This window comes from Erithacus rubecula (assembly GCF_903797595.1).
Source record: "Erithacus rubecula genome assembly, chromosome: 4".
NCBI classification, from domain to species: domain Eukaryota; kingdom Metazoa; phylum Chordata; class Aves; order Passeriformes; family Muscicapidae; genus Erithacus; species Erithacus rubecula.
Window position 1 is genome coordinate 5,677,256 of NC_136686.1, and position 14,175 is coordinate 5,691,430.

The following is a 14,175-nucleotide window of genomic DNA, read 5'->3' on the forward strand; positions in this document are numbered from 1 at the left end:
ATTAGAGCTTTTAACTGCTCCAAAATCTTGTAAAAAGTGACATTAATTCTTTAAAAAATTCTGAAACAATTATTATTGTCTTTTTTTTTTTTTTTTTTTTTTTTTTTTTTGGTTCTGCTGGAGCATGTAAGAGTGCCAGAACCATGCAGCTGTAGGCATAGTGCTGATGTGGAAAATAAAGGTGGTCCCAGTCCTGGTGTACTCAAATCTGATGAAAGCTGCAGAAAGGCAGACTGAAGAGAAACTCAGAGAAACAAAAGACTTTGTGCTTCTTAGAATTTTTCCTATTTGGATAGCTAATTTTTTTTTAAACTGACTTTACTTTATCCTTAATGAATGTATTATATCCAAGTCTCATTATCAAACCTCTCCTAGTTTAAATGTCAAAAGTAGTAACTTTTAAAAAATAGCTGTCAGTGTATCCCTACTCCCAAACTATAAATCCATGCCATCAATTATTGCCATTTTAATTGCCCAGTTAGCAAATACCCTTCATCTGTCTACACTATTAGCCAATGAAGTAAACATGGCAGTGAGACATTAGTTTGATAATGCTTGCCAAGTTTTAAAAAAAATAAATCTTGATTCTGTTATACTAGCAAATATATAAGGCTGAATGACTTATTTTGGTCAGCCCATTTAAAATTAGCACCAGAGAGGAAGATGTGTGTCCTTTGCAGTACCTGCAATGAGAACCTTACAGTTCACAGCAGATTTACCTCTTTTTCCTTGGTTTATTTTAAGAATTTACAAATGAAAGGACACTTCCAACTGTGTTAGTCTATCAGAAGATAGCCTGGTTCAAATTAGTCTTCACTGCACTGATATCAGACAGTGATAATTCTTCTAACCTTATGGGGGTGAGGAAATATTTTTTTATTAAGTCTTGGTGGCACCAGATAATTGTAAAAATATAAGTAGTTGGTTGGGATTTAAACAGTATTTTAGCTTAATCTCATTAAAATAAACCAATTCAACAAATAACCTTCTATTTACCTGGAAATGACAAAGGTATTGTGGAGTTCCAAGACCTGTGCTCCTTCTCCAACAGGGCATTTAAGCAGACACTTAAAATTGAGAAAACATTTTGGTAGCCTGAGAGCATGGAATGTGCATCAGGGTCCCTACACTCCTGCCACAGCCTTGGCAACCAGGCAGAGGAGTTTAGAAGGCACTGGAAATCTGAAAGTTTTGTTTCAGTTTTTTCCCTTTCTCCCCCCTCCACTCATATCCTTCCAGATCAAGGACAGCTCTCCACAGCTCTGCAGGCAGATGGAAGTGCACTCTTGCCATGCTGCAAGCTGACAAAATGCTTTGTAAAGTTATTTCACATTCTTGTGCCCCTCATGGAAAAAGCCCCTGCTGAAAGGTACAGTGGATTAGCTTGGGCTCCATGCTAATGGATGATTTAGACAGTTTGCATGAACTGAAAAACACAAACACTCCAAATATTTCCTGTTAACAGAAGCACATATACATACATACATACAAATATATGGATGTATATATATATGTGCATGCAGACTACAGGAGCCTCTAGATACAATCACTGCCTTATCTTGCTTCATAGTTTATCAAAGGGATCATGAACCTCACAGAACTATTGCCAGTGAAGTATTGTGTTTTTGTTTACAAACTTCTGAAGCACTTTGTTATGACTAACAGGCAGCCAGCTCAAGCAGTCATCTGAAAAGCCAGAGGATTTCTTTAGCTTTTTCTAATTTCTTTCTTTGTGTAACCATTTAAAAACTTTATTTCCTACACTAATGCTTTTACAGATAAGAAACAAGGATGAAACTTTTCTTTGTGCTGCTATGTCAAAAGCTTTTGTAATTTCCTACAGGGACATCACATCAAGATGAAGTGTCTTTGTGGACAGCCTTACTAACTTTGCAAATCTGAGTGTGACCAGCTTTAACACAATCTCTTAAGGGGACAGCAGTAAAAATACCTTACCTATTGACTGAGGCTGGAAGAGAAGCGGTGTAAGGGGTGATGGAATAACCATCCATATGTCCATAACACACCTTTGGCACTCAGCTGAGACTACTGCAAGGAATTAGCCAGGTCAAGGCTTGGCTCTGAGCATGACACTGGAACCAGAGAAAGAAAACAGAATCTCCTCCATGGATTTTTAAGAGAATTGTGAACCCTTTCCAACTGCCAATAACAGGCTTATTTTTCCAGGATGTGACCTCAAGCACTGGCTGGTGTCACTGCTCCACAAGCAGAAAAGCTACATCTGGAAGGAGCCCCAAAAGCAGGCTGCAGAGGAGGGCTGCAGCTCAGGGCAGCTCTTCATGGACAGCTCAGTTCTGCTTTCTCCCAGTGGCCCTCCCTTCTCCCTTCTGCTCATGGAGGAGCAGGAAAAGTGAGGAGCAGCAGTGCCCAGACAGCCTGGGGTCAGTGCAGAGGAAGCAGCACAGCCAGGGCACGTGGCACACTGGAGGAAGATGAAGAAATAAAGGAAAGAGAGGACAAAGAAACACGTGGGAGATGTGTGATCACTGGCATGGCACAGCTGCTCCTGTGTGTGCACAATGTGCAAGTGCACATTTAAGGCAGGGATTGGGAGGCTCTAAGGAAGATTTACCAACAGAAATCTCAGCCTTGCTTGTGACACATGTACAACTTTCCAAACACTCTGGGTCACACATTTACAAGAATGCCTCTTGCTTCTGGTAAAATCAACCACAGGAAGGGCAAGGAAGGATGTAGTGGTGACAAAATGCAGAACCCAGCATTGCCCTGAAGAGCACAACGACAAAAACTGAAAGTCAGGGCTCCCCAAAATAAACTGTCTGTGTTGGAGGGCTGGAACAGCAAAAAGGGGAACTCTCAGTCTTGATTCTGCTGTTACAGAGGGACCAAAAAGCTGTAACTAAAGCAAGTGTAAGGAAGTGTAAGGAAAGGGACTGAAGAGCCACATTGGTTGTAGAAAAAGGGTAAGTCAGATGAAGTGCCACAGTGAAGAAATATTATGTAAATCAGGTCAGCCAAGCCAAGCAGAAGGCTCAGGCACCAAAAAGCCACTCTGACAGCAAAGCCCAGGGTGTTTGGAGACTGAAGCCAGCAAAGGAACCCAGCAGCAATGGCCTTACTGAGGAGGGTCCATGCTTGTATCCTGCCCATCCCAGGGCAAGCAATAAGGGCACACATGGAAAGAGTTTGGGGTCAGAGATCAGCAGGTCTGTGCCAAGAATTGCAGTGTTTCATTAGCAGAGGACACAGAAAGGCCCCAAATTGCCTGCCCTTGCATTGCTTTGTTTTGGCATGGGGCTTGACATGGGTGCAAAGCTATTGTAAACACATGTACTATATTACAGAAATGCAAGAAAAGGAAAACAGTCTCTTTTTTTTTCTTTTTGTAAAAAGATGGATATTTTTACAGCATACAGAACCAATCATGTCATTTAATTTTACAGAACAGGAAGGAGCTCAGTAAGTTGCTGTAAAAATATCCACCCTTATGCAACTGAAACGCCAGCTATGGATCAGGAATAGCTCTGGAGTGGCACCATGGACTTCTCCAGCACTGTGGACATGAACCTAGGACAGAGCTTAACCTGCACCTCAGCCAGCTGGTGAGCCCCTGGCAGTGACCTCTTGTGTAAAATGACCCAAGTTGCTTCATAGATACCTTCAGGTCTATATTCCACTCCCACAAAACATATTTTCCATGTCACAGACCCTGTTAAGTAATTTAACACAAACTGTAGGCAGAAGACAGAAAATACCAACATTTCAATTTGGCAGGCATTTAAATTTTCATTATAAGCATTCAGACAAGGAATAAATTCAGACAAGGTAAGGAGCTGCAGATGCTTTCTAAAAATAATGTCATCTCTGATGGGTATCTTATGTACAGTCCCACATGCAGCATGAGAGTACAACATGGTCAATCACACCACCAACAACATAATAACAATACCTACTTATTTAAATGTGCTGTGAGCACACCAGCATAACTCAGTAACTGGTTTTCTGCATCCCTTGTTTGAAAGAAACATTGCATAATACTACTATAACTATAGATTGCTTTCTTTTCTTTTTTTTCCACCCAGTATTCAATTTCTAACAACACTTAATAAACATAATGAATGAGGAACACTCCCTAACCCCATCTGTTTATTTCTTCTTACTTAGGGAAAAACATTTTTTTTTAATTTGGCCCTTATATGAAATACCAAATGCAGTAATTTATGATATAACCAAGAAGTTCATGGTTCTTACTCTTTCAATTCAAAATACTTTTAAATACTCTGAATGTTATTGAAAGACAAACTATTTTTGACACCAACTACTCTGAAGAATAAATAGCCCATTAAATACCAACCTTCAGTGTACATTCTACCTTTACCAGCAGAGAAGCAAAAGTGATCAGAAAAAGTCTGAGGACACTACAGCATAATTTGAAAGGAGAAAGCAATGAAAAAGCCCAATTATTCTTATAGGCAAAGTAATATATCTAAAATAATAGGAATCTTCTGAAATCAAGTTCACTTGGTATCACAGCTGTATTTAAAGTACACCAGTAATAGTAACACAATTTATGATTTGATTGATATAGATGATCTGTTAATATTAAAAGAGGACAAAGCTAAGTGGACATCACTGTTTTGCTCTACCATTGCTTCACAGAAATAACAATTGGTGTGAAATTTCTCCTCAATGGGATGACTAATATATTCAGGATCTCCCCTTGGGTAGGGGATGGCTCTTAAGGTTGCTCCTCAAGACTGAGGGATTCCTTACAAGAGAGTCTTGGTAAGTAGTTAAGAGCATGCTTAACTCTGAAATCTTGATGGCTAAATTATATCAAGTGTTGATCATGTGCAGATAAACCTTTAGACATAAACTGCTGGGCAAAGCTGGGACTAAGTCTAGATCCAGCTGCACCTAAACTCCCCTCTGAGGAGTTTAGCATGCAAGAGGATCCTTCCTTAGCATCATGACCCAACAGGAGGCTCTCCCTGACAGTGTTGGCTGAGCTTGTCCTGCATGCAGTAAACAATCAAGTGTGCCTTGCCACTGAACCTATTAACCACTGTCAAACTTCAGTTTTTATCCATAAACACTTTGTTACTTCTCTCTTACCACTGAAGTGCATGATTCCACCTGTGACAATGTGAAGTTTGACCATGTAATGCTTTTCTGGAAGCTGTCACCAAACAAGTAAGACATACCTGATGTGCCAAAATATAGATATTATGGCCAACATCTTTTGGGGAGATGCCATCATCTCCATTCTCCTCCTCGTGGTCGCACTCCAGACCTTGGTTGTAGGCATTCTTCATCACATCCACCTGCAACACAAACCCAGCCAGGGAGAGATGAAATGAATGTGGTTCTTGGGGAAAAAACACACTGTGTTTGAACACAGCCACTTTGTTCAGCTCCAGCCTGGAAGGGTGCCCTGCAGTTCTGCAAGAAGAGCGAGCAGCCTGAGAAACACTTTCTGAATAAAGACAAGCTTGAAGGATTTATGAAGCTCCAAACTACTACATTTTTCATCAGCAACCATGAGAAAAAAACAGGAATGCTGAGTCTTTGTGAGCAGGTATTTTCACAAATGCTTCTAAGGACTAGTCTAGCAATGGCAGAGTGTGCTGTGCAGCACTTAGAGTGCAGCCATGATCTTCTTCTGGCCAGAGCAGGCAGCAACACAATTTCACAGGAAAAAGCCACATCAAAACCAAAAAGGAAAGGAAGATCTTGGCAGGGTGCTGGGAAAACTCCAAATATTCAAAAGCCTCTTACAGGACCACCACTGGGTTCCCCCCACAAGGCCTGATCCTGCAGCTGTAGCCCAGGGATGGCCTCATCCTGCTGAGATGCCACCTCAGTGATGATTCCCTGAAACCAGCAGGCATTGGGCTCTGCCTAGGGGCAGGGATGATGCCCCCAGATTCTTCCCCAGAATCCCTCAAGAATTCCCAGATCTCTCAGTCTCTGCTGGCACACAGTCAAGTCATATTGGAAATTACTTCCCCAGATTTCCAACTCATTTAAAGTTTCTCCACAAACATCAGGATTGTTCCAAAACACAGCAACAACTGCTTGGAGCTCTGTTTGTTCATGAGACATAAATAAATAACACACATGTATATTAAATCTATTTTATGTCTATACACACATTCCTGTTAGCACTGCTTCACAAACTCTACAAGCTTAATTTGCCAGCCCCTGACAAACTGTACTTGAAGACAGTCTACCAGAATATGATAATTTAGTTAGGAAACAATTACAGAAAAGTGCTTGGAAAGGATAAAAATAATGAAGTCGTAAAGACTGAAATCATGCATGCTTGATCCTTTCAAAGCACTTTTTGTGAATTAGTACTATCCTGATACATTGTGCCACCATACCCTGCCAACACTTCTCAGCTTAGATACAGATCATTTTAAAAATGTTTTAATGACAGATTTTTTTAGCCAAAAGATTTATGAATATTCACAAGTTTTCTCACCAGTTCTCTTGGTCTCATGTTGAAAAGGATTCTTTCCGCATTCTCACTGTCTTGCCTGCTTTCCATAATAGCCAGCAAAAGCTTGGAGGCATTGTTCTAGAGATACAAAACCAAATTAATGCAAATTTTAAATCTCTTTCATGGATTAATGACCCTTGCATTTGTTTTAATTGAGATTATGAGGACTGCTTTTTTAGTGGATAAGATTTTCAACCACTTGCATCTTTTATTTTACTGATATATTTAATAGTCTTTTTTAATGTCAGCATACTGTAACACTAACTCTGCATGCTATATTGGAAGGAAAATTTTAAACACTGAAGAATGTTTGACTTAAATACAGAATGTTGCTGCAGACTGTGCACAAGAAATTAAATTCCATTTTCTTTCCTTATTGCCCACCTAGCAATTTTTGCCTTGCTTTTCTGTTAAAAAGAGACTCAACAGAGGTAATTACAAAACATATTATACAAAAGGTTTTATCATTCAGGCAAGTTTCCTTCCCCTTTGGTTTTTATGAAGTCCAACTGGTTCTTATTTGAAAGGCTGTAAAAGAAACTATTTCCATACACTCCTGAGATTTTGTTTCACTGCTGAATATTCCTGGGGGAATACATAAAGACAATCTTTGCTTTGTCAACTGGCTGCTTTTCACTAGGACCACTCCCCAGGATTACACAGCATGAGCATTAGCCCCAGTAGCACAGTGGAGCCTCAGACTTGTCTTCCAGTTCAATCAGTTGTGGAGAAGAAGAATGGTTCTGGAGGTTTGGCTGCTTGCTGGCAGAGCAGGGCTGCCTTGGCTGACCTGTCACAGCATCCCCATCACTCCCTGTTACAGAGTGAGCTGTTGGAACACTTGGAAGCAGAAGAGTCCCAAGGGCCAGGAAAATTGCCAACCCACCCTACAACATCATTCTCAGCTGCTTATTGCCATTATCAACAATTCCAGCCAAAATTTCTCCAGTGAGGATGTGCCTCAGACAATTGGCATGGGCAGTTTTAGAAGGAAAGGGTTCAGCTGCTTTTGGGAGCAGGGCAAAAAGAAAGATGTTATTCCCTGTGTGTTCAAGTAACTTGTGTTTTAAGCAGCTTTTGTATCCCCAAGTTTTGATAATAGAGCTGAAAATATGGAGCACTGGAGGCCAATAGAACAATCACATGAATTGTAATCTCCCAGTCAATGCTGTCCAACTCAGAAGCAGTTTGGAAATGACAATTTGAGTACTACAGAGCAGAAATACACTAATTTCACTAAGAGTCCACAGGGGTTATCCTTGGTGAGCAGAGATTCACAAAACTATGCAGGCTGGATCATAAAACCACACACCAAAGGCTGCCCTCTGGACTAAGACTCCAGCAGTCCAGCCCCTGCTCAAAGCAGCTTGCTCAGGGCTGTGTTAGGCTGGGGATTAAACACCTCTGACTGGAGGACTGAAGGATGAGACTGAAGGTAAATGGAAGGAGAGTAGATTAGAATGAATAATTGCACATAACTGGGGAATTAAAAACTTCTGGGAGAAGAGATTGGGAGCTGAGACAGAAGCCAGGACAGAGGAGCCTGGGCTTGCCAACACAGGAATGAGATAAGGACAAAGAATAAGAGATGGGAAGACCTAACTGGGACTGGCTCAAGGAGAACAGCACTCCATGTGAGTTTTGCCATGTTCCTTTCCTTTTGCTTCCAAATCAAATCAGGATCACCCATGGGAAAGGTCTAATCAGACTCTTTATCTTGCAACCAACACTGCAGAAGTTTGATGTGCACAGTGAACAACAACAGGGGGAGGGAGAGGACAGCATTTTGATGAAGATCCCTCTGAAAAGCAGGATGCTTCCTTTTCTTCTGCAGGTTCCCCTTAGAGTGGTGGCCAAGTCAGTAGTGGCAGCATCGGTAGGATCTCAAACTGAGGAGGAGGGAAGGGGCCACGACAGGCTCCCAGGGAATGGGAAAAGGAGGGAAGAGAAGGGAGGCATCAGTCCACTCACTCATGGCTGAGAGGGACTTTGAAGCTATTTCCCAGTGCAGACAACCCTGGGGATGGACAGAAACCTGCAGCAGCTTAAAGGAGGCTGGGAAAGGTAGAGGGTAGGTAGGACTTTGTGTCATCACCAGCCAGCTTCTTGCTACTAAATAAGCAAAACTGTCTTGCCATGGCCTAAAATTACAGCAGGCATTTGAGATGGTTATTTGGCTACTTATTCCTCACTTTCTGCACATTTGGAGAGCCTAGGATCTGATTTCTAATCCCAAACATCCATTTTTTGTCTGAGGAAAAGACATCCATCACTTGGAAAATACAGCACAAAGTTGATAACATACATTAGTACTGTTAAAAATAAGTTTCCAGGTGCTAAAAAAACAGCACAGCCCAAATCACTTCTACTCTTCATTTCACCTTTACCTGGGCTCCCATTTCATCTCCTGATAAAAATTTTGGGAAAACAAATTAATGAGTGAAGCAACTAGACACAGCTATGACAAAAAAAAGAGAGGACACTTGTCTTAGAGTCTGTGTAGCCTTAGACTGTCAATGTCTCTTCATCCTGCCACAGATGTGGCAGATATTGAGCTCTTACTGTGTGCCAGGGCATACACACTGGTCAGCAAGGAAGGCCAGGGGGTCACACTTGAAATAAAAAGAGACAGTGTTCACTGACCATCTGTGCACTCAGTGAACACTGTCTGCTCTGCTCACTAAATGATTCAGAAGTCCATTGGAAAATATAATCAATGAAGATGTAATTAAATACCACATCAAAAAGTGTGTGCAGAACAAGCTAAACTAAGATGGCAGGGGAAAAAATATAACTCTGCATTGCCCTTCCTTGGGTTGGAGGGTATAAGTTCAACATACAATGCTCCCTGCAAACAGTATCTGAGCTTGTTTGTAAATGCAAATGTATGGACCTCTATACTTTGAATTCCATATTTTCACTGAAAAATTTATGTATTTTTAACTTCAAAGTTGCCTGTGAATACTGACAGAGTGTCAATGTTAAACATTACTTGGTAAACTCATTGCTTTATCATTTCAATGTGTTGCCACTCAAAATCAAAAACAGCAGCTTCTTAATTTGGATCCAGTTCTTGAGATCACATCTTCACCAGCAACGTGTCCAGTTCCAGGACAAGAATGATATGGAAGTAATGGAATGGGTCTAGCAAAAAGCCATAAAAATGATGAAGGGAATGGAGCATTTTTCATTTAAGGAGCCACTGAAAGTGGTGACTGTTCAGCTTGGAGTACAGATGGCTTAGATGGATCTTAGTAATGTGTATAAATACCTGGTGGGAGGAAATGCAGAAGAGGGTGCCAGACCCCTCTCAGCAGTGTCCAGTGAGAGGGCAAGAGACAAAACAGCCATGAAATTCTATCTAAATGCAAAAAACCCCCACTTTTATACTGTGAGAGGGATCAAACAGTGGGATAGGCTGCCCAAAATGTTTGTGGAGTTTCCAGCTGTGGAGATGTTCAGCTGGACATGGTGCTGAGAAACCTGCTCCAGGTAACCCTTCTTGAGCAGGGGGCTTGGACAAGCTGACCTCGAGACATTCCTACTAAAGCAAATGACTCTGAAAAATCTGAATCATTTCCACAGTCTGAACCTCTGCTATCATTCATATAGCACATTCTGGTGTCATATACCAGAATTTTTACTAATTGAGTGAGTCTGAGCACAGCCAGCCCACAGTGAACAGGGGCACACTGGTCCTTGCAGAGGTCTCTAAACCCCATTTTTGGTTATTACACAGAAAAGCTGTTCTACAAGCATTTGCTAGCCTCATGTCAATGGCAAATCAAAATGGCACTGGAGTGAATGCAGTTACATCTTTACACAGACTGAAATTTGGCCTTCAAAAGAACTGTCTGCATGTTCAAAGTTAAATGTCTGCCTAAGTGTTTTGCTAGAGGGGGGCCTGAATTACATTGCCATTCAAAAATGTAATTACCATTATTAAAATCATATGTAAGGCACTGTTGATTCCATGTTTCATTGTGCATGATATATAGCTATATTAATTATTTTATTAGACATGTATAATGCTGCCAATATGATGCAATGCAGCTACCACAAAGTATTTGCTGGTTTGGGGAGGAAACAGACCATCTGCAATGGAAATACTTAATTTGGGAGGCAAGAAAAGGCAATAACCCAGGGCTCCTCCTGGACAGATTCTACCCTGCTTGGCAGACAGTACAGCTGCAGAGCTCCTCTCTGCATACACTGGCACACAGGCAGGAGAAACTTATCTACAAGCCTGCCCAACTCTCCCCAGAATACAGAACAAAATTACATTACCAGCCCTCCTGCTCTAGGCTTTGCTCTCAGACCTACACTTTGTGTTTCCCCTCAGAGGACACTGAGAAGGGAAATAAAGTACAATTTACTTGAACCTTGTTTTTAACTTTATTTGGCATTGCAGGTCATCTGATGTATTATTCTTCTTTACAAAATTTCCTTCAAGTAATTTTTGAGAGTTTGGCATTTAGAGAGAATGCCTGACTTGTTACATGCCTGTACAGTGTGGCTATTTATCAATCTCAAGAGATTTTACATCCACCATACAGACTTTTCATGCTAGCTGTGTCATGCCTGATTGATAGAATTTTTTTTCAAAAAGCTGAGGACATAGTCCCAACACAGCAGTGGGTCAAAAGGCCTGTAGCAGAGGGCCTGATAAGGATTCAGAAGCTGAGATGAACTCATTTGCAAGCTTTTTTTTTTTTTTCCTGAGTATACTGTGCTATGGTAAGATTAAGTAAATGTCAGGCTGCCTAGAGCTCTCACATAGGTATGTCTTCTGTTGCTGCCCCAATTCAGATAAACAAATTTGCATATACTATACCTTGAGCTGAAGCACCAAGTCCATGCAGTATTTGCCAAGAGGGTTTATGTCATTCAAGATGAGAGCAATTATAATATCAATCCCATTAGACTCATGGGTGGCTATGCATGTCTGCAAAATAAGAGAAGAGAAAGGAATGGGGCAGGGGCAGAAGGAAGGGAGGAGTGGGAAAAAGAGGGAGATGATACAGACAGAGGGAGGAGAATATACACATCAGCAAATTTCCAAGAGAAGGATCCAGAACTGAAAACACTTTACAATAGTGATAACCTTTCAGCCAAAGCAGAACAGCCTAAAAACACACCATGAGACGTGCTGGGGGAGACTTGTGTGTACAGAACTAACCCAAACACTGCCAGCAGCGAAATACCCAACTGGAAAAAAGGTGGTACAAGCTAAAATCTGCTCCCAGAGTATCCTGCAGGGCTTGGCACCAAGCAGTACAACTTGCAGACAGCAGCCCTCAGGAGCACTGCCAGATTCAGCTGAGCACATGCCAGCCTCAGACATAAAAGACAAGCTCCACTGCAGGCACAACCAAATTTGCACGCTCAGATTCCTCATTTGCCCTCAGCAGCCAGCATTAATATTGCTCTTACAGCACACAACGTTCATGAAAATCAGAGTTCCCTCCATGCATCTGACATGTCCAGCAAAGAAGGGCATTTCTGGATATGGAATTCAAAACTGTATTGGTGACTAGTGATACTTCCCAAATGCCTTTACAGCTGGAGTTCTGGAGCTTCCAGGCCTTGTGCATAACAGCCAGTTATACCAGAGCCTATGGCACTTTTTCCTATGGCAGGTTTATGGGACAGTAGGAAAGGAAAAGCCTTCCAAAAAAACAGAGAGATGGGGGGAAATGAGAATGAGAGCGTGGAGCATCTGCCCCGATATTGAGTTAGACTTGCAGTTGGTGTAAACAAGTGTAACTCAAATCCTGAGTGACTAAGTAATAAAGTGTAATTCATAATTCCCTTCCATATCAGTGTTCCTCCAGTGCTTCTCACATAACTTTGTTGGAGACCACGTTAACTTGCTAGCAATTTTTTTCATCTCCAGTCCTGTAGCCATAGTTTTTAACAGTTGTTTTTCCCATTCATAAGTGAATTAAATATGACTTTTCCAAATTAAGTCCACTAAAGGATTTTTGTTTTTAAAATATTAAGTAAAGGCAGCTGATTACCAGCAATGGCAGTAATAGCACTGTGCACTTCATTGGTGCACATTAGTGTAGAAGTATTAATATTGCATGTATTTCTTCAGCTATTTCTAGCATAGAGTACAGATTGCTTCTGTAATTTTGCTCACCACAATTTTCCCACTGCTAATCCATAGCAAAATTTCTGCAGTTTCATCCACTGTGACAACTTTACTGCAGTTCTCTTCAGATCAAATATGGCAGCAGGTAACCACATCTTTTACCTTCCTACACTTCTTCAGCATGCACTAATTACCAAAAGTCACAGCTGTGTGACTTCAAAGGGCTGCAGTGAGCAAGGCACAGGAGAGCAGAAGCATGGTCTTTAGTCTCTTCTATTTCACTACTGATACCATAATTAAAGATGCTGCTAGGTGTTATGGCAGGAGGGCAAGTTAAACTTTATGGCAGTTATGTGAAATAAGGAAAGTAAATGTCAGCAAGGTGTATAAAAACCAGCAAAGGTAAAATGTGTGAAAATGAAGAATACAAATCTGTGTTTGCAATACATTTCCAAAACTGTGACTCCAAATCCAGTCTCACAAAGTGAGCTTTAAGCCATGGACACAACATAAAACATGAAACATTCTCCAAATGGACTGCAAATCCTCAGAGGAAGAAGAGGTACCACAGCAAGAGTCTGTTTTGAGTTCTGACTGAAAAGGGTCACTCAGGGCTCATGAAAGCTTGAAGTGTTGCAAGTCTAGTCATAGCAGCTCCAAGTGAATTTAGGTTATCAGGAACACTGAAAAGTTTGTGATAAGCACCCAGACATTCAGGTACAGCCTTCTGCATCAGAAGTTCTTGAGCCCTACCTGGTTTTCATGGCACGGGCCCTGGCAATATTCTGTCAAGCTTTCCAGTGTCTGGTTGACAAGAGCCACGTTCCTCTCGTTGATGTAAAGCCCCAGCAAGCCCAGCCCACCTGTGGTGCTCCCACAGATGCAGTCCAAAAACTGAAGGGTCTCACAAACGAGGTTGTAATTTGTTTTATTGTTTTGATGTCTTAAAAAATTCTGGTGGGTGGAGAAAAAAAACACAGGAAAAGAAAAAAAAAAAAAAAAAGAAAAAAGAAAAGGAACAGAGTTAAGGCAAACAAAGTAGTTTTTTTTTAGGAAAACATTGAAAGATACAATTTAGAATCATATGACCACCATGTCTCATGTACCAAAGTACACTACACTACTATAGAAAATATATTAGGCCTTAATGCAGCAATTGACAACTATTACCTGATTAAATCAAAAAGCAAGGAGGGCTTAGGAAAGTGAACTTGGCAAACATCTGCACTGGCCTTAAACGTCTTCTCTGCATCCTGCAGACCTGCTCCCACCCACTAGAGCCCTTCTCTTGGAAGCTGTTGCCCCACAGCTGAGCAGGTCTGGTGGCACATTATGGAGCTCAGCTCAAACCACCCCAACCACAGCTGGAAGGGAGGCTCCTGGCCACAACACTGAGGTGTATTTGCAGAAAATACATTTTGCAGAGGTTGCTATGGGGACAGTAATTTCTACCAAAAGAACTGATAGCAGGGGCATACAGAGCATCTTAAAGCCTTCAGTTGTAATACTCTAGGAAAAGGGCAGTACCCAGAAACTTGCTGTGCTCTTCAAGTCTGTGGTAAGTGATCCACCAATTGCATAGGAACCTTAG

At 41.4% G+C, this 14,175-nt stretch overlaps 1 protein-coding gene across 2 annotated transcripts in view; it reads right to left on the minus strand.

The window, feature by feature from the left end:
* The window catches only part of ITPR2 (inositol 1,4,5-trisphosphate receptor type 2), a 237,105-nt gene that overhangs the window by 56,029 nt on the left and 166,901 nt on the right, over positions 1-14,175 (minus strand). For both annotated transcript variants that reach the window (XM_079304200.1, XM_079304199.1), the window contains 4 exons: positions 13,338-13,538; positions 11,322-11,432; positions 6,470-6,565; positions 5,187-5,306 (listed from right to left, as the gene is read on the minus strand). In XM_079304200.1, the coding sequence (XP_079160326.1) occupies positions 5,187-5,306; positions 6,470-6,565; positions 11,322-11,432; positions 13,338-13,538 (528 nt within the window). The remainder of the gene's footprint in view (positions 1-5,186; positions 5,307-6,469; positions 6,566-11,321; positions 11,433-13,337; positions 13,539-14,175) is intronic.